Here is a 20,582-nt window from a genome sequence, read left to right on the forward strand (position 1 = left end):
CACACACACACACACACACACACACACACACACACACACACACACACACACACACACACACAAATACATACACGTGCATTTCAGAGAAGTTCTGAAAGTGTGAATTGATATTATATTATGATTGTTATGTGTTTTACCGATGACGCACGGCAGGTTGATGTTGTTCTACATCTTACTTACAGTGTGCCTTTACCCCGACAGTCTGACTTTCCCGCTGCTGTTAGGAACTGATAATATGTTTTCCGGAGTAAATGCGACATGGTCATCATTCGCTAAGTCACACACCTTTGAGCTCATTGCGATGGACAGCGTCTCTGCATTTTGCCATGATGCCGAACAATCACGTTGGATCCAGGTATAGATTTCTTTTAGAACCCCGTTTAATTTATCATTTGTAATGCGCATATGAACTTAATATTTTAATGTGACAAGTACTATATAAGTCCTATAATTTATGTATGCATTATTTCGGCTACAGCGAGGGTTGTAGAACATGATTAAAACCCGCGTATAATATTCTATAAATTGCTCAACGTAAGATACAAACACACGCGCGCGCGCTCGCGTGCGAGCACCACGCACACACACACGCACGCACGCACGCACGCACGCACGCACGCACACACATGCACGCACGCACGCACGCACGCACGCATGCACGCACACACACACGCACTCACGCACGCGCGCACGCACACACACACACACACACACACACACATACACGTACACACACACATACACACGCACACNCATTACGTTTTAACAACAGGGACCTAGGGGGCCAGTCTGTCGGCTCAGTAACTTGGTTCGATGACCAAGCTCACCATATATGCCGCTCTGCTTGACCTTGGCGACAGTATCGGAAATGGCCTCTCGGGCGTGTTAATTATGTATTGGACAGCATTTTCCTCAGCTGTATTTTTTTACCGGGTCGCACTTTAACAAACAATATCTCAAACATGTTCCATCTCATTTCGTTGACTCGCTTACTAGGCCTTTGTGATGCCACTGTCGACCTAACAGATTATTAACTGTCGGGCCGTAAGTACGTTACTGGGAAAGCTGTACATTTCACTGTATGGCTCGTCTGCAGCACAAACTGTCCCTCTCCTTTTCGGGTTCTCCTTGGACTGGACGTTGCGTGTTTGTCGGCCTCAATACTTGGTCTGTTATGCAGCCACTGTTACGGTGCTTGGACTGACCGGTGATGGTTGCCCGTATCGATTTGAAATCTACCGAGTTTACGCAATTTCCAGTTGTGCACTTGCATGGTCATCCCGACCTGAGTGATGTCCTATGAATAGCCTTCATTGCTCTCACTCGTACACGTCTTCGATGTCGTGACGTCACCTCATTGGTCTGTTTTGTCCGACAGAAGCTTGGAATGTCCATCATTTTTACACTTCCTGCAGCGCTTTCCTTCGCTGGGCAGCTGTCCCGACATGGCCTCGACCCACACCTGGCTTAGATGTGTACACAACTGTGTTGTTACTCCTGTTCACTAGCTAACCCTGCCTGGTGATCATATGCATTCTTCTCACCCGTGTAGCGCGTTACTTCTGCTGGCCTTGAAACTTTTGGCCTTAAATGGTCGCTACCACTTCTTCGATCTCTAGCTTCATGGCCTTGAACCGTTACTGTGCCTTCACCTGCGTCCTGTCTGTCTAGTTATTTCGATGGGCTCTTGCAAGCGGTAAGATCAGGGGTCAGTTGTACACTTCTGCTGACAGACTTTTATCAGTCAATCGCCAATTCACTAACCTGTCCCTGATGTTTCCTCTTTGGCCGTACCACAATCACAATGTTCTGCAGCTCATATAGACCGAACATAGCCGTATGAAACATTCTCCGTGCTCCACTAGCCTGTTGTCCTCGCAGGTGAGAATGTGGCACGTTCGTGAATTATGTTTCGACGTGCACAAAAGTGTCCATCAAATTTCGTGAGCCCAATTCAAACCTTTGCTTTGTCTGTTTCACTTTCGAACTCAAATGTGATGAATATGCTGCTCTGCCGTCCCGCCATACAGTGATGAGGGCAGCTTATTTGCACATCAACTTATCTTCCTTGATTCAAGCTTCGACGCCAATTCTGTATCGGCTGTATCTCTGCGCCACTCGGCGCCATACTGCTGGGACGCGAGAATCAAAAGCCTCTGGTAGGGTTTAGCTTTGCCATAGCGTCGTCCCCGCTTGGCATTTAATTGAATAAACACTGTAATGTCCATGTTTACTTTACCCATGTCGCGTTCAGGTACCACGAACTACGATATCTTTTAAACATGAACAGAAACCATTTAGTTCTAACAGCACACGACTAACACAACCAGTTTCACACAAGACCCGGATATGAATAACAGTGCGGTTTCAGTTTGGATTCTCAGAACTTCGCGGTTGGCTCTTACACTATAATTACTCATTATAGTACCGAATGTATCGTGCACAGTGGACAGAGTGTATCAATAATTTTCAACAGGTCAAGTCACAGTCAAACACAATACACGATACTGATACTTGACGCAGGGCGTGTCTATAGAAAGAAGAAGGGCAGAATTTTTAATGAGAAGCGGGTTAACTGGCTCGAATCCCTTTACGGTAGTGCAGGAAAGAGCATGGCAACGTCAGGAACAGTGGCGGCAGACAGCCGACCTAGCAACAACAAGCACAAAAAACCACTAGTCCTTTGAACAATATTATAATTATCGCCTATTATAATCGACAACAATTTTCTCGGTGGTACAGTTATTACTAGTCAGGATGCATTGGTGGGCTGTAATTAAACTAATTCTACATAATCAAAACTCGAGAGAAACCCTGGAAGAAATACAATGCTATATGCCTGATGTATTAACACCTTACTTGCTCGTAGAAAGGTCAAATTTCGCGTATGGATGGTTGATTCTATTTGCATTTCGAAAGACTGGGAAGTACAAAGACCCAACGTTCGTTACCGATGTACCATCAAGAGCAGGCTGCAACATGACAGGCGATATATGCATATTCAGTGAACTTTCAGCGCGACTACAGTTGTACTCACAGTTTACACGACCTTGCGTAAAGAAGATTGGGCTACGTATCAACACTGGAAAAACAGGGACATGTGCATTGCGTACTGAAGCTGTGTTCTTATAGCTGCACCAAGTTGAGCGAACGTCACCCGCTTCCAATACCCTTGGCAGCTATGTAACAGATGACCTTGCTCGATCGAAGGAGGAACGTGCAGCTCGTATCAGCACAGGTCATGTGCTCTCTTGCTCCGACTAACGGCAAGAGTCGTTCAACTCCACGTGCCTTCCATTTTAAACTACTAAATAAAAGTCATACAACCAGTGTCTATGCCTTCTGATGTATGGCCAGTGAAACATGGGACTCCTGTCCATCCTCCAACAGATTCGGACAACTGAGAACAAACAACAACGTCACCTGCGCTATCATGCATATAAATGGATCATTACATCATAACGAGAGAGGTCCATGAACAGAGCAGGGCTTGAAGACATCGAGTTGAAGGCTAGTTAGAAAGTCGGTCTGGTTGGGCTTGCCACATCTGTGAATGGGTATATGACAGGACAGCAAAGCACTCTTATACAGCAGATAGCAAATGGTATCTCGAGCTGTTGGTGTCGTAAATTGAGATATAAGGATACTGAAAGTTGCTGAGGGTGATATAATTCTTGATCAGTGAGGAATGTTGTAGCAACAGGCAGGAGTGGAGAGGTTTGGTGCTAAAACTTGTGAATGCTTTCACAGGAAAGAGATATCAAACAGTATGAAGAAAAAGTGAACGAAGACTAAGGATATTTGAACAAAAGATGATCTATGAACTTTATGCGATGAGATATTTGTCTACATTATTATTCTGTGTATCCCGTTCGGCTCTCACTAGGCGGATATATATATATATTGGACTGTGAATGCGGACATTGGTGTGCTGAATAAGGTATTATTATAGGAAGTAAAGTGTTGGCTAGCGAGGCTTTATGCTGATTTTACAAAGCAGAGATAATGCGATGTTTGAGTCAATATAAAGGAAATAACATTTGTGAGAACTTCTGTTGTACCAGAATAGAGATGGGAATACTGTGGTGAACCTGGTGTTTATCATGAGTGCATGCGTGAAAAGCGCTATAATTAAAAGCAGTCTAATACGGGTATTGTGTGTGGCTGCGCTTGTCGCGGCTGATGCGTGTGTGTGTGTGTGTGTGTGTGTGTGTGTGTGTGTGCGTGTGTGTGCGTGTGTGTGCGTGTGTGTGTGCGTGTGTGTGCGAGCGTGCGTTCGTGCAGGTATGTGCGTGTGTGCGTGCGTTCGTGCGTGCAGGTGTGTGCGTGCATGCGAGCGCGCGCGTTTGCGCGTTTGTGTATAGGTTGCTGCGTATAGTATTTATGGAGGATGGGGTATAAGGAGAGAGTAATCACGTGAAACATGAGCCATGTAAAAGGCACGGCGATGCCTCCCAAGTGAAATATTAAGATCGGGATTTGCAACGCAACACCTACAGATGGCCGGAGTTTCTCGTATTTGGTCATAAAAGATCGTCCGAAAAAAATGTCTCTAAGAGATAACGCGCCTAGATGCCTGCACTCCGAACCCGTACATTAGTATATAAAGCCATGTAAAAGACAGGGTGTTGCCTACCAAGGGAAATGCTTCGTAACTGCATCTACGCCATCAGCATCAGCAGAATCTAGCACACACAAATTGACACAGTTATACCCACACAACTTAATTTATGGCTCCAATTAGTGTGCTGTTTGGTTGATTAAATCCGAAATTGTTAAAGAATTAACTAATGCATTTTAACTACCAATGACACGCTCTAGAGTTGATTGATTAAGCAGATGCGCGGCCGGTGGTTATAATTTAAACATTTATTATTATAATATAACATATGATTTGGTTATAACCATAATAATTATAAGAAATGAACTGGATTGACAAATTAATATAACATAGCAGATATCGTAAAGTTTGAACATCTATTTTTAATTTAGTGCATTCAAATATCATATTCATCGCTAATCGCACTAATAAGGCAATTATCATGAAGAGTGATAAATCCGGACATACCCGGTGGAAAATACCGTCATTGCGGGTTAAAAAACATCAAACTGAACTTTTATTATCGTGGTAAGCATGGCATGGAAAACTTGGGTCCGCGTAAACATTGGTCCATATTACGTAAATAGTATATAAGTGCTGTCCACAAAAGTGCCCACGGTCAATCACGTGACCTACCCCATGCATGTACCAAGACAACATCTTGTTTTTTTCACATGGTATATTATATATATTTATATATAGGGCAATGCACTACCGCCAAGGCGCAACCACTAAACACGTTTCTCTAAAAATTGCCCGAGCTTATTATCATAAAACCATCTATACATAGTATAGAAATGTCGCAGAATTGTTCATGTTGCCCCGCGAAGGGATAACACAAAAATGGATATAGCTAAAAAAAAAACTATAAAATTATTTATGCTAGCTATACTCATGCGTGATATACGCAACCTAATGCTTTTCAACTCGTTTATCGATGTATTTCATTGATAGTCACACCACGCTAATACTACAGTGTTCAGTTCCGCACAATGTTTAGCATATGCTCAATGATAATAAACTATTTATCTTGGTAGATGGCGGGACGATGTCATATTTTAACACTGTCACATACCAAAGGCTTACACCAATAACGGCATACACGGCCCAGGGTTTTTTAAGCACAATTATTCATATATTATTTTACTGTTATATAGTCGACTACCACCGGGAATCAGAAATTGTATTCGAACGTGCACAAGAGGTAGATAATTTAAATGGAGGGATGACAAAGTGGAGAAGGTAGAGGAGGGGGAAGGAGATAAAGGGCGAAGAGAGAGTGAAGAGAAGGTGGTAAAAGGCATTGAGATAGAGGAAGGGGAGAAGATAGGGAACGAGGACACTGTGAAGAAAGTGGTGGGTGAGAAAGAAATAGGCGAGGGGCAAGAACCGAGGAGGGAGAGAAAGCAGAGTAAGGAAGAAGGTCGATGAGGTAGATGAAGGTTAGGGGAGGGGAGAGGGAGAACGCGAGCGAGGTAGATGGTTACAGGCACGGAGATAGTTGAGGAGATATAGCTATATATATTATCAGCTACACGTGTACTTCAACAGTACAATAAAACAAAGGCACACAAATTTCCATTTTAGGTCATGAGCTCTAAGCAATTATTGCTCCAACCATTCAGAGCATAGCTTGAGGAAACACACCTAAGTGTTTCACATATATAAAATAATAGATACTACACTAACCCGATTGCATATGTCTTAAGGGTATTTAGTACTTATTATTCATTATTATGCGTGTTTCTTTTATCTCTGTCGTGCAATAAATGTAATTTAATATAATTTTATCCGCTTCCACACGAAAGCTTCTACGCCATACAGAATGGAATCATTGCTCCAGGAGCGGCTATACGCAAAATTGCGACTGTGACATTCCGCGGGTGCCCGTGTTCTGCACTCAACAACGAAGTGGTTTCTATGGTAACACTTGCACCGGTGGGACTGCTGCCTGTTGCGTCTCTTCGTTACGGCGATGATCTTCATCATCGTGTTTCTTGAGCAGCCGCATCTCCTGTTCTTTAGCTTGCTTGCCTTCAGGTGGCGCCCCGTTGCCATGTGTAAGACGCGCGTACCAGTACTCGGACCGATACGGTTCCAGGGCGGGTCCCCACACATCTGATGGCCTAATACTCCCACGCAGGCGCTGCAAGCACGAAATGTTACACAATGTACGATAGTACAATAACTATTATAATTTATATATATATATATATATATATATATATATATTATATTATATTATAGTATATTATATTATATTATACTGTATATATATATACATACATATTTATATAAAAATCTATTGATATAGCGTTTATTGAAGTGCGTACCTGCCAAAAGGTGCCGTTGCACTGGACGTGCGTCAGGTGATAGATGGCGTATACCGGTATCGGAATTATTGACATCATTGCCAGCACCCAACCGAATGCAATACTCCACATTGGATACTCATAGCCAAAGTACGTGACTGGTACATGTGTGATCATGCTGAAGAACAGAATCACCTGAATGCGAAAACAATTTTTATTAATGTAAAAACCGGAAATATTAGAATGTCTTTAAACTAAGTGGCGAAGGGATGAGATTTGCTAAATAGAAGTGAATCGAATTTAAGTAATGAAATTGTGTAGATACGTGAAACCAAGCAGCACTTACCAAAAGAACAACGGGTACGATGAATTTCCACAAAATGATGAAAGCAGTTCTACCTAGCACTCGGCGTCCGACCATGAATTCGACATCATCCAACAGCCGGCTAGCTCCTGAAATTAAAATGAATTCAATCCCGTTGATGCTAAAGTGCGCTGAGATATGAATGAACATATTATGTTGACATGTATAGCCGCACCTATCTGTTGGATTGCCTGCGAACAGCTGGCACGCGCTCTGACTAGTCGTCTGTCCGTCCGCCCGTCCGTCCGTCCGTTCGTCCCTCATCCCGCTCGCGAAATTTTTTTTCCCACTTCAGTTCCGGACCACAGCCAATCAGCGCACTCCATTCACTCGACTTCCTCGAAGCAACAATGTAAAATGAATACCCCCTGAATGAGTCGGTCAATCCGTCCGTTTGTCCGGTTACTCAGAGATATTCAGACATATTTAAAAGCACATCGATTGCAAAAAAACGTACCATATAGCCAGCCGACGACCAAGACTTCGGCAAGACATATCAGCATGACGGAGTATCCTATTGCATACCAATCAACGATGACGAACAGATACGAGCCAGCCTGAAACGTTGTTGGCATCGTTGTGTAAGGAGAGGAGATTTCCGCGAAATGACAGCGCGCGTGCGAATCCGGCTGCTGCCTAACGGCGGTTCGTTTAGGACGTAAGAAATAAATATCATTTCGGAACGAGAAAATATTTCGTTGTAACGAGAAATTTTGTTGTTGTAACGAGCAAAGATTTCGTTGAAACGAGAAAAGATTTCGTTGAAACAAAAAAATATTTCCAGGAGGTATAACCTTCTTACATGGCTTATTTTTTTACTAGGGGGACCTTCTCCGGAAAATCCTAACAACGATTTCGGTCTTAAATATACAGCTTCCTTCCTTCCTTCCGGAAAACATTTCCAAAGCAATCAAATATCCGTTGTTCATTTTATAATTGACAATCATTGAAATTTCTTTTACACTTGCATGCAAGACCACATTTCATTTGTTTTTGTTTTTTTAACATGACCTTGTTTTTCGCATCTGCTACATATTTGCAAACGCCGCAGCGCTGATGCACGTACCCGCGTTGTGAGAGGCACTCCGAGTAGAAACATGAAGACGCACACAGCGAGCGTGATCAGTATTTTCCCCTTCTTAAGTTTGGACGAGAAGTGGTCCCAGACGACGGTGACTATCGTCTCTATCATCACAAACTGTGAAAAATTGGCCTGGTTTTACAAAGCGAAAGTGACAAGTTATTTTGATTCAGAATCACGTTTGCAGCAGGTTAAACTCGGTATAAAAGTCACACTAAAAATATTACGGAGTGTGTTCCTCAACCAACCACCAGCTATATGACAGTATAGATATGGTTCCACAATTAGTGATAGATAATTATAATATTATAGATATTGTTCTACAGCCAACAAACGTTTGTATAATTATAATATTTCATATTTTTTTTGTGGTTAGATATGATCCGATGGTTTAACAAGTGATTGTCTACAAGTCTGTAGCAATAAAGGTTATGGATAGCGCAAGCGTCGCCTCTTACCACAACTACCAGCAATGATTCCCATGATATCAGCTACATACCATGCTATTATGCTACGTTAGGAGAACGAAATATCCACATTTCGTTAATCCCGTTAGTTGCCTATCCATCCTATCAATTTTAATTCCCACAGGATCCCCTCCATACGCTCAACCCGCACACACTACAAGATGCAGGTAATAGAGTCACCACTTACCGACACGTCTTCCAGAAATCGCGAAAATTCGAAACCGCGTGTTTTAAATATATAACACAAAAAGTCATGCGCGCTGACCCATAACGTCGTACGCAAGCTCAGAAAACCAAATCAGTTAAGCTAAACTTGAGCATTACACACAGTTAAAGTTTGAGTGAAGTTAGCACTCATTGTTTAGTTACGTCAATTTAAGTGTTTAGGCGTTTAAACACAGTGTGAGCATAGTTTGTGTGTACCGACAAACTGTTATCGTACGTGTGCCCGTGAACTTCCTATTTTTGTCTACATATCATACATACACACAGACACACGGGTGTACGCGCATACGCACAAATACACACACGCACACGCACACGCACACGCACACGCACACGCACACGCACACGCACACGCATACGCATACGCATACGCACACGCACACACACACACACACACACACACACACACACACACACACACACATACACACACAAACACACGCGCGCTCGCAGACAAACGCACGTCGCACGCACGCACGAACGGTTGCGCTCGCACACAAACGCATGCACGCACGCACGCACGCTTTGCGTGCTATTTAAACGGGTTTTGCCTCTATAAACATCGTATCTGTAACTATCTTTAATTCGTTTATCCCATCGCGGGTTTAGTTGAGTGTTGAAAGCGCAAATTTTATCGTCAACCAAATTGTATTCAGCTGTGTGTCTGTTTGTGGACAAGAAAAGTGAGAGCTGTATCGCTACGCATGTCATCGCAGGGGTAGCAATACGTCATCACAAAGAGAGCAATACTTCATCACAAAGCATGCGTGGCACGTCCATTTAAGGGGCGATCAGTTTGATGAGTGAAAGCAATGCAAGAAATAGACTGATCATGAGAGTTGGAAGACGAATGTACAATGCCAATCCTATCTTCTCATTACTATAATTGTGTGTATACTATCGTAACAAAAAAATCAATGAAATCAATAAATTGTTTGAACAGTGGACAATGTGTATAGATAATTTTCAACAGTCAAGTCACAGTCAAACACATACACGATACTATACTGACCAGGGCTTCTATAGAAAAGAAGAAGGGGAGAATTTTTAATGAGAGCGGGTAACTGGCTCGAAATCCCCTTTACGGGTATCGAGAAAAGCATGGCACGTCAGAAACAGTGGCGGCAGCAGCGACACTAGCAACAACAACACAAAAACACTAGTCCTTTGAACAATATTATAATTATCGCCTATTAATAATCGACAACAATTTCTCGTGGTACCGGAATTTACGTCAATGCATGCTGTATTAAACTAATTCTACACTAATCAAAACTCGAGAAACCTCGAAGAAATACCAATGCTAATTGCCTATTATTAACCTTACTTGCTGTGTAAAGGTCAGATTTCGCTATGATGGTGATCTATTTGATCTTCGAAGACTGAAGTCAAAGACCAAAGTTCTTACCGAGTACATCAGAGAGGCTCAACATGCAGACGATATAGCCATATTCAGTGACACTTCAGCGGGACTACAGTTGTTACTCACAGCTTACAACGACCTTGCTAGATAGTTCAGCGTATGCCAGCGTTTTAGAGAAATTTTGATACGTCCGGCATACGCTGGCTAAATCGTCAATGTGTGACAGGGCCATAAAGGCGAAGATTCCCTATTAAATGTGCGTACAGGTGAGAAGCTATTTGACAGCACGCATTCGACATCTTACGAAATGATTGCACGCGACTCCACAAAAAAATTGCCACGGCTTTTGTGTACACGCATTTTCCACGTATACACGCATTATCCACGTATACACGCATTTTCCACGTATAGACGCATTTTCCATGCTTTCTATTCGATGCTCCTTCCAGTCACGAATACGACCTCACTCACACGCATGCGCGTATGTTTCTTGTTTGTGCATATAAACCTAGCTATAAGCCTAGCCTAGCCTAGCCTAGCTATAGTTTGTGCTATAGCCTAGGACACACTAGCGATTCTGTACGCTGCCCGGCAGCGTATATGTTCGCTGAGTTCGCTCACGAATTTAGAACGCCGTACCAGTTCCGCGGACAGCTGGAAACACTGTACGGTGTCAAACCGCTTCCAACGGCTTCGTTGCTACACTTGATTGGCTGCTAAAAACAATCGCGTTCGAACACGATGATTCATTGCTGGGCGCGCTGGCGCTAGCTGGTGCAAGCGCATGCAAGCGCATGCGCCGTACGCAAGCGGGTGCGTAAATATTCAACATGCTGAATGTGAGCGATCAGCCGGGCGTATGGGATTGGGATCGCGTGCGAAATACGCTGCCGTGAGACCGGACACACCGCGCGGACCCGGCACCGTATTTATCGATCGCAAGCGGCCAGCGTAGAAAATCGCACAGTGTGTCCTAGGCTCGTACCCGTAAACACGCGGACGATTTAAGTGGTTGACGAATATTTCTCTGCCTACCGTCACTTATGTTTATAGGGACGTCACCGCTCCTGAGAAATATACTTGATAATGCCGGCATTTCTCCAGTACATATTGCTGTTTTGCGCGGGCGAGTATACATACATATTAATAATGTGCTGTATATATAACGTGACTTGTTGCTTTTCCGCGTGTAAATTATTTTTATACTTTCCCAGTCTATGATAAACGAGGTAAGACTATCCGTTAATTAGGCAATAGTATATAACATCTAGTCTTTGGTTAATTGGCAGCAAATGCTCATTATATGCACATCTAAGTACGTCGTATTAAGCACTTTCTGCTATTTGCGTCACACGTGTATGTAATGAAAATCATCTAGCCTCGCTGTTGAGATTCGCATTTCCATAAACGAATCGCGTTAAATCATTCTCCTCTATGCTTACAGGTCTACCGCTCGTCGGTGAGTGGGTGCGCCTTCTACTGCTTGCGCACGGAACACTGCAAGTCTATCGGATTCGTGTCAACCACTGACCTCTACAACCTTAGAGGTTGTAGAGGTCAGTGGTGTCAACCTCAGGCCGTTGTGAGCTTATGTTTGGCACAGAGAGGCAAAATAGTAATGAGACAACCTTTATCGAAGTTCTTGGTCTGAAATACTACGATGCGAAGAAGAAATCACCAGCAAGTATGTTATTAGATCTGTAATTTATTGAGCTCATCTGTTATTTATCTCGGTTATTAAATCCAATATTTATACATGTATATAGATATAAAAATGTCATTGTCATATATAATATATGTATATATATATATATTATATATATATATATATATAATATAACGTGCGTGTGTCCGTGAGTGTTCTTGCGGGCCTGCGCGCCGGTGTGTACATGTACGCTGTGCGTGCGCGCATGTGTGTGCGTGTGCTTGTGTGTGCGCGCGTGTGCATGCGTGTGTGTGTATGCGTGTACTTGTGGCATATATATGCATATATATATATATTTATATATATATATATATATATATAAACATGTACGCGTACATGTACACACAGGCGCGCAGGCCCACACGCACACGAACAAGCACCCGTACATGCACACGCATACGCATACGAACACGCACACACATACACGCACACGCACACGCATACGCACACGCACAACAGCACCCGCACACGGCACACGCACAAGCACAAGCACAAGCACACGCACACGCACACGCAAACGCACACGCACTCACACGCGCATACACACGCGCGCACACACACACACGCACGTACGCACCACGCACGCGCGTACACACACACACACCACACGCACAGCACACACACACACACACAACACACACACACACACACAACACCACACACACACACACACACACACCACACACACAAATACATACACGTGCATTTCAGAGAGTTCTGAAAGGTGGAATTGATATTATATTATGATTGTTATGTGTTTTACGCGATGACGCACGGGCAGGTTGATGTTGTTCTACATCTTACTTACAGTGTCCTTTACCCCGACAGTCTGACTTTCCCGCTGCTGTTAGGAACTGATAATATGTTTTCCGGAGTTAATAGTCCAGTCATAAAGTGGCCAAAAAAGGCCTCTACCGGAAATCGAGTGAAACAAGCTGGATTCTTCACTAATGTGTTGGTATTGGTCCATATAAAACCTAAAAAAAAGTTACAAAATTTTTGTTGGTCGGAAACTTTTTTACGGGCCACGCCCTTTTTCCGATTTTCGCGATTATGGGAAAATTGTGTAAATCTTACCTGAACACTTTATAGTCATGTTATACATGTTACTAGGGGTATTTTGGGGCGGGGAGTCGATTCCAACAGTCAGTTTATTCATAAATTAAATGGTTAATGCTTAATTGACCAATTAAGCTCAATTAAGCTCAGTCGCGTACCAAAATTTCGGTGTTTTCTGACATATGGCATGTTAGGTATGCTTTCTGGGTTATTTTTGGATGCCCGATCGAATTCTGGTGTTATTTAAACACTCAGAAGTATGATTCATCCCTAAAAAGTGTTATAGGAGTGTTTCACGTGACGTCATAGATCAGGTCACGTGTATTTGTTATGTGTCATGGTTGCAGAAGCGAAGGCGTGCTGCTTGACATTTACAGATGAATGACCACATGTTCTGATAGAAAGCGCTGTTTATGTATGTGCACGTAGCACGTGCGTGCTGGCGTGGCATGCGTGTGCACGTACACGTGCGTGCGTGTGTGCGTGCGTGCGTGCGTGCGTGCGTGTGCACGTACACGTTCGTGCGTTCGTGTGCACGTACACGTGCGTGCGTGCGTGTGCACGTACACGTTCGTGCGTTCGAGTGCACGTACACGTGCGTGCGTGCGTGTGCACGTACACGTGCGTGCGTATGTGCGTGCGTGTGCACGTACACGTGCGTGCATGCGTGTGTGTGTACGTGCGTGCGTGTGTGCAGGTACACGTGTGTGCAATGAGTGCGTTGGTGCGTACGTGCGTGTGTGTACAGGTACACGTGCGTTCGTGCATGCATGCATGTGCACGTAGACGTGCGTGTGCACGTACACCTGTGTGCATGCATGCGTGCGTGCGTGTGTACGTAAACGTGCGTGCATGCGTGCGTGTGTGCGTGTGTGCGTGTGCACGTATACGTGCGTGCGTGCGTACACCTGCGTGCATGTGTGCGTGTGCACGTGCGCGCGTGCGTGCGTGCGTGTGTACGTACACGTGCGTGCGTTCGTGCGTGCGTGCGTGCGTGTGCACTTACACGTGCGTACATGCGTGCGTACGTGCGTGTGCAGGTACACGTGTGTGCATGCGCGCGTGCGTGCGTGCGTGCGTTTGGATGTACACGTGCGCGCGTGCGTACCTGCATATGCACGTACACATGCGTGCATGCGTGCGTGCGTGCGTGTGCACGTACACGTGCGTGCATGCGTGCGTGCGTGTGCACGCACATGTGCGTGCTTGCGTGAGTGCGTGCGTGTGCACGTACACGTGCGTGCATGCGTGCGTGCGTGCGCGTGCACGTACACGTGCGTGCATGCGTGCATGCGTGCGTGCGTGCGTGTGCACGTACACGTGCGTGCATGAGTGTGCGTGTGCGTGCGTGCGTGCGTGCGTGTGTACGTACACGTGCGTGCGTATGGTTGTATCGAACAATATCACGCATCTGCTTGCTGCCAACCGTTAAACTGCGCATGTGCGCATATGACGTCAATGTTTATCAACATGAAACACTCCTATAGATCGATCATTAATAACCATACGCGTTACTGTTTAAATTTAAAACCTTGTATTAAGTATTGATTATGAAGCTTACGAACTCGACAACGCCGAAGATACTCGATAAAGAATCATACACATAGGATTTGATGAATACAAACAATAGAATATAATTTGTCCTTTAACAGAACTATTGTATCACAATCGTCCAGGAAGAGTAACAAGTCAAATGCACTGTACAAAAATTAATTACAGCATGTCCGCCAAATCAACCGAAGCTATGCAAAATAGTCCTATATATCAATAACTTATAGTACAATAATTAGAACAATATTATAACTTATAGTACAACAAATTTAGTCGGATAAATTGGAAAGTCAATCTTCTGAGACATCTCTTCGGCGTCCCCTACGCGATCCTTGCAATCTTCCTCATCATTCCGGTTTCCTGTTTGCCGGTTAAACTTACAGTCTGGTCTCACAGTTTCCCACAGGCCACAGAAATCAGTACTGCATTCTACTACTACCTGCCTATCCGAGAGCCTGTTGACATCATCTTTGATCAGCTAGAGCCGGGGACGTGCTGCTGGTCTATTTCGGTTTGTAATTGTTTTTTTTTTTTTGACTCTATTTTCTGTACCGTCTTGTTTTTTTCCTCTGTGTTTTTTTTATGACTTGTCTCATTCTTTTAATTCTTATTCATTTTTCATTGTATGAGTTTTAGTTGTATTTAATATTGTTTTCCGTGTGTTTGTGTTGTTCTTTTTTTCTTCTTTGTTCTTTATCTTGTTTTTTGTTTTTTGGTATTTAATATTTAATATTTTGTTTTTTCGGTGTTGTAGTTTTATATTATGTTTGTCTCTTATTTTTTTGCTCCCATCCGAAGACACTTACATCATCTTTGATGGATTCCTGCACCGCAGTACTAAAGGACATGGAATCACAAAAGAGCCCGTAATCATCTCTTAGCAATAGACATAGCGTTGACAGATTTGGGCGGACTGTAAGTGTAAGGCGGGCGCTGCTGGCTCTCGAATCCAAAAACACAAACACAAGTTTATTGGCTTGTTGATGGAGGGCTAGACAGTGGAGCTCTACGACGTTAGCAGTGTGTAGCTGATGGTCAGACTGCATATTTTGTACGAAAAGCAATGGAGGCTCTGTGAGAGAAGCCATGTGTGTGTGGTCGCTGAGGACAGTGACTCAGTCTTAGTTATAGATGCTTCACCACTAAGCAGCTGCGTATATCTGAAACAACCGGGGAACACCGTGCTCGGATAATCGGATCTCTTGGGCCCAAGCCCTCCCCGACCTGACACTCAACACGCTCCTAATCTCACCATGCAATGTCGGGGTGTGACACAACATCAGGTTTCTTTGGCTTCGGTAAGACGCGTGTTCAAGTCAAAGATCCTGGAGAAAGAATGACGAGGCGCGCACAGCCGAATTTCTACTGTAGGCAGGAGTCAACAGACGGATTGTTAAAACAGGGAGCTGGATAATTATCCAGATGTACACCAAGGTCAACAACAGATGCCTCGCTTGCTGTCACTAGACAAGTTGCGCCCAAGCAGAAAGCTCTCCATAAAATGGTCTGCAAAAGAAGAAAGACTTGTACATAGAAAAGTTTGACGCACAGACGCTCCTCCCACCTGCCTCAGCTGCGAAGTACCTGTCTGCAGAGTGTACCAATCAGGTACAAAGAGTGGGCTATTTAACACTCTTGACGCCGGTCAGAATATGGTTGTGGGTTCTAGGAACTCCGATGGCAAGTATGGACGCCCTCTACCAAGACAAGGCTAGTGGCACCTCCAATTTGCTCAGATCCATTCAGACTGTGGGTGTAAAAGTGTACTGGATTTCTGTGGCTGTGACCAACTGTGAGAACCAGACTGTAAGTTAACCGGCAACGCATGGAACGGAGATATGATGAGGAAGATAAGGATGCGGTAGGGGAGGCCGAAGAAGATGTCCGCAGAAGATGACTTTCCAATTTATCGACTAAACTTGTTTGTACTATAAGTTAATAATATTGTACTTAATTATTGTACTCATCAAGTTACTGAATAAGGGACTATTTTGATAGCTTCGGTTGAATTTGGGGACAATGCTTTCAAGTTAATTTTTTTACAGTGCATTAGACTTGTTAACTTCACTGACGATTGTGATAGCAAATGTCTGTTAATTAATAGACACAATTATATCTATTGTTTTGTGGATTCAATCAAATGCTATGTGTATGAATTCTTTATTCGAGTATCTTCCGGGTTGTCGAGTTCGCTAGAGCTTGCATAATCAAATACTTGTATTAATTTAAACAGTAACGGCGTATGGTTATATAATGATCGATCTATAACACTTTTTAAGAGATAAATCATACTTCTGAGTGTTTAAATAACCACGCAGAATTCGATCGGGGCATCCAAAAAAACCCAGAAAGCATACCTAATGCCATATGTCAGAAAACCACGCGAACTTTGGTACGCGACTCGAAGCTTAACTTGAGCTTAAATTCGTCAAATTAAGCTTAACCGTTCAAGTTATGAATAAATTTGCTGTTGGAATCGACCCCCGTCCGCAAAATACCCCCTAAAGTAAGCACTGTATAACATGACTATAAATGTGTTCAGGTCAAGATGTTCACAATTTTCGCCATAATCGGCGAAAATTGGAAAAGGAAGGGCGTGGCCCGTAAAAAAGCTTTCGCGACCCAACAAAAAATTGGTGCTTGAGTAACTTTTTTTCTAGGTTTTTTTATGGACCAAGTACCAACATCATTAGTGAAGAATCGCAGCTTGTTTCACACTCGCATTTTCCGGTAGAGTGCACTTTATGATGGACTATAAATGCGACATGGTCCATCATTGGGCTAAGTCACACACCTTTTGAGCTCATGCGATGGACAGCGTCTCTGCATTTTGCCATGATGCCGAAACATGCACGTTGGATCAGGTATACGATTTCTTTTAGACGGCCGTGTTAATTTTATCATTTGTAATGCGGCATGAGAACTTAATATTTTAATGTGACAAGTACTATAATAAGTCCTATAATTTTTATGTATGCATTATTTGCGGCTTAGCAGCGAGGGTTGTAGACATGATTAACCGCGTATAATATTCTATAAATTGCCTCACGTAAGATACAACACGACGCGCGCGCGTGCCTCGCGTGCGAGGGCACCACGCACACACAGCACGCACTACGGGTCAACGGCACGCACGTGCACCGCCTACGGCGCACACACATGCACGGGCCGCACGCACGCAGCACGCATGCCGCAACAAGGAAACTCACACCATCACACACACACACAACACATCACACAGCACACACCACAGCAACACACAGCACACACACACACACACACACACACACAACACGACACACACACACAGCTACACCACACAAACACACACGCTGCACACAACGCACGTCCGCACGCAACGCCGAACGTTTGCGCTCGCACACAAACGCATGCACGCACGGAGCAACGCACGCCTTTGCGTGCTTTAAACGGTTTTGCCTATAAACATCGTATCTGTAACTATCTTTAATTCGTTTATCCGCATCGGGGTTTAGTTGACGTCTTGAACGCGGCAAATTTTTTATCGTCAACCCAAATTGTATTCAGCTGTGTTGTCATGTTTGTGGACAAGAAACGTGAGAGCTGTATCGCTACGCTGTCATCGGCAGGGGTGCAATACGTCATCACACAAAGAGAGCAATACTTCAATCACAAAGCATGCGTGGCACGTCCATTTAGGGGCGATCAGTTTGAGTGAGTGAAAGCAATGCAAGAAATAGACTGATCAAGAGAGTTGGAAGACGAATGTACAATGCCAATCCTATCTTCTCATTACTATAATTGTGTGTATACTATCGTAACAAAAAAATCAATGAATCAATAAATTGTTTGAACAGTGGACAATGTGTTATAGATAATTTTCAACAGCTCAAGTCTAGCAGTCAAACACATACACGGATACTATACTGACGCAAGGGGCTTCTTAGAAAGAAGAGGGAGAATTTTTAATGAGAGCGGTTAAGCTGGCTCGAAATCGCCCTTTACGGTATCGTAGAAAAGCATGGCAACGTCAGAAACAGTGGCGGCAGGCAAGCGACACTACAACAACAACGACAAAACACTAGTCCTTTGAACAACTATTATAATTCTCGCCTATTCATATCGACAAACAAATTTCTCGTGGTACCGAAATTTACGTGCAATGCATGCTGTATAACTAATTCTACAACTAATCAAACATAAGAGAAACGCTCGAAGAAATAGCCATGCTAAATTGCTATTATTAACCTTAACTTGCTGTGTAAAAGGTCCAGATTCGCTATTGCAAACTGTGATCTATTTGATCTTCGAAGACTGAAGTCAGAAGACGCAACAGTTCTTAACCGAGTACATCAAGAGGCTCAACATGCAGACGATATAGCGGCATTTCAGTGACACTTCAGCGGCTAGCAGTTGTTACTGCACAGCTTACAACGACCTTGGCTCTGCCAAGCAACATCATGTGGGTTTTGGTCCGAGCTACGGCAAAGAGTGTTCAAGCTCACGTGACCTTACATAAAACACTAAAATCAAAGTCTAACAGTTTTGTCCTTATGCCCTTCTGATCGTATGGCAGTGAAACATGGACTCTGTACATCATGCAAGTCGACAACTGAGAACAACAATACAACAACGGTCACCTGCGCTTATCATGGCATATTAAATGGATCATTCCAATCAGTAACGAGGAGGTCCTGAACAGAGCAGGTGTTGAAGAGCTCGAGAATTGAAGCTAGTAGAAGTCGTCGCGTTGGCTTGTTTTCCACATCTGGTAGAATGGATAATGACAGACGCAAGCAAAGGCACTCTTATACAGGCGAGCTAGCAAATGATCTGCGAGCTGTTGGTTGTCGTAAATTGAGATATAAGGATACTGCAAGGTGCCTGAGGTGTGGTAATATTCTTGATCAGTGGAGGAATGTTGTTAGACAACAGGCAGGAGTGGAGAGGTCTTGTGGCATACAACTTATGAATGCTTCAACAGAAAGAGAATCAAACAGTATGAAAGAAAAAGTGAACGAAGACTAAAGAATTTGAACAAAAGATGATCTATGAACTGTATAGCGGATAGATATTTGTACTACATTATTATTCTGTGTAATGCCGCCGTTTCGGCTCTCACTAGGCGTATATATATATATATTGCTGTGAATGCCGGACATTGGTGTCGCTGACATAAGGTTATTATTATAGGCAAGTAAGTGGTTGCTAGCGATATTGTGATTTATACAAGCAGAGATAATCGACTGTTTTGAGCCATATAAAAGGAAATAACATTTTGAAAAACTCTGTGTACCAGAATAGAGTGGAATACTGTGTGAACCTGGTGTGTATCATGAGTAGCATGGCGTTGACAAAGCAGCTATAATTAAAAGCAAGTCTAATACAGGGTATGTGTGTGTGCGCTTGCTCGCGAGCGTATGTGTGTGTGTGTGTGTGTGTGTGTGTGTGTGTGTGTGTGTGTGTGTGTGTGCGTGTGTGTGCTGTTGGTTGTGTGCCCGTGTGTGTGCGAGCGTGCGTTCGTGGGCAGTAATGTGCGTGTGTGGCGTGGAGTCGTGCGTGCAGGTGTGGCGTGAGGCGCGTTGCGCGTTGTGTATAGGTTGCTGCGTATATGTATTTAGTGGAGGATGAGGTTTATAGAGGGAGAGAGTAATCACGTGAAACTGAGCCATGCAAGGCAGGCGATGCTCCCAAGTGAAATATTAAGATGCGGGATTTGGCAACGGCAACACTACAGATGGCCGAGTTCTCGTATTTGTCATAAAAAGATCGTCCGAAAAAAATGTCTCTAAGAGATAACGCGCCCTAGATGGCCTGCACTCCGAACCCGTACATTAGTATATAAAGCCATGTAAAAGACAGGGTGTTGGCTACCA

At 43.8% G+C, this 20,582-nt stretch overlaps 2 protein-coding genes across 3 annotated transcripts in view; one reads left to right on the forward strand and one right to left on the reverse strand.

Moving 5' to 3' along the window:
• Nucleotides 1–182: 182 nt before the first annotated feature.
• LOC106811249 lies at nucleotides 183–9,994 on the forward strand (the record flags this gene model as incomplete). Its single annotated transcript, XM_014814805.1, is given in 2 exon segments — nucleotides 183–355; nucleotides 9,706–9,994. Coding segments are annotated over 2 exon segments (239 nt in total), but the record flags the coding sequence as incomplete, so codon positions are not given.
• Nucleotides 4,921–20,582, reverse strand: part of LOC106811247 (sodium-dependent proline transporter-like) — a 43,037-nt gene continuing 27,375 nt past the window's right edge. For both annotated transcript variants that reach the window (XM_014814803.1, XM_014814804.1), the window contains exons 10-14: nucleotides 8,343–8,474; nucleotides 7,734–7,833; nucleotides 7,259–7,365; nucleotides 6,934–7,107; nucleotides 4,921–6,746 (exon numbers count right to left, since the gene is read on the reverse strand). In XM_014814803.1, the coding sequence (XP_014670289.1) occupies nucleotides 6,519–6,746; nucleotides 6,934–7,107; nucleotides 7,259–7,365; nucleotides 7,734–7,833; nucleotides 8,343–8,474 (741 nt within the window). In that variant the 3' untranslated portion in view covers nucleotides 4,921–6,518. The remainder of the gene's footprint in view (nucleotides 6,747–6,933; nucleotides 7,108–7,258; nucleotides 7,366–7,733; nucleotides 7,834–8,342; nucleotides 8,475–20,582) is intronic.

Source organism: Priapulus caudatus, unplaced genomic scaffold (assembly GCF_000485595.1).
Source record: "Priapulus caudatus unplaced genomic scaffold, Priapulus_caudatus-5.0.1 Scaffold519, whole genome shotgun sequence".
In the NCBI taxonomy this organism is placed as follows: Eukaryota; Metazoa; Priapulida; class Priapulimorpha; order Priapulimorphida; family Priapulidae; genus Priapulus; species Priapulus caudatus.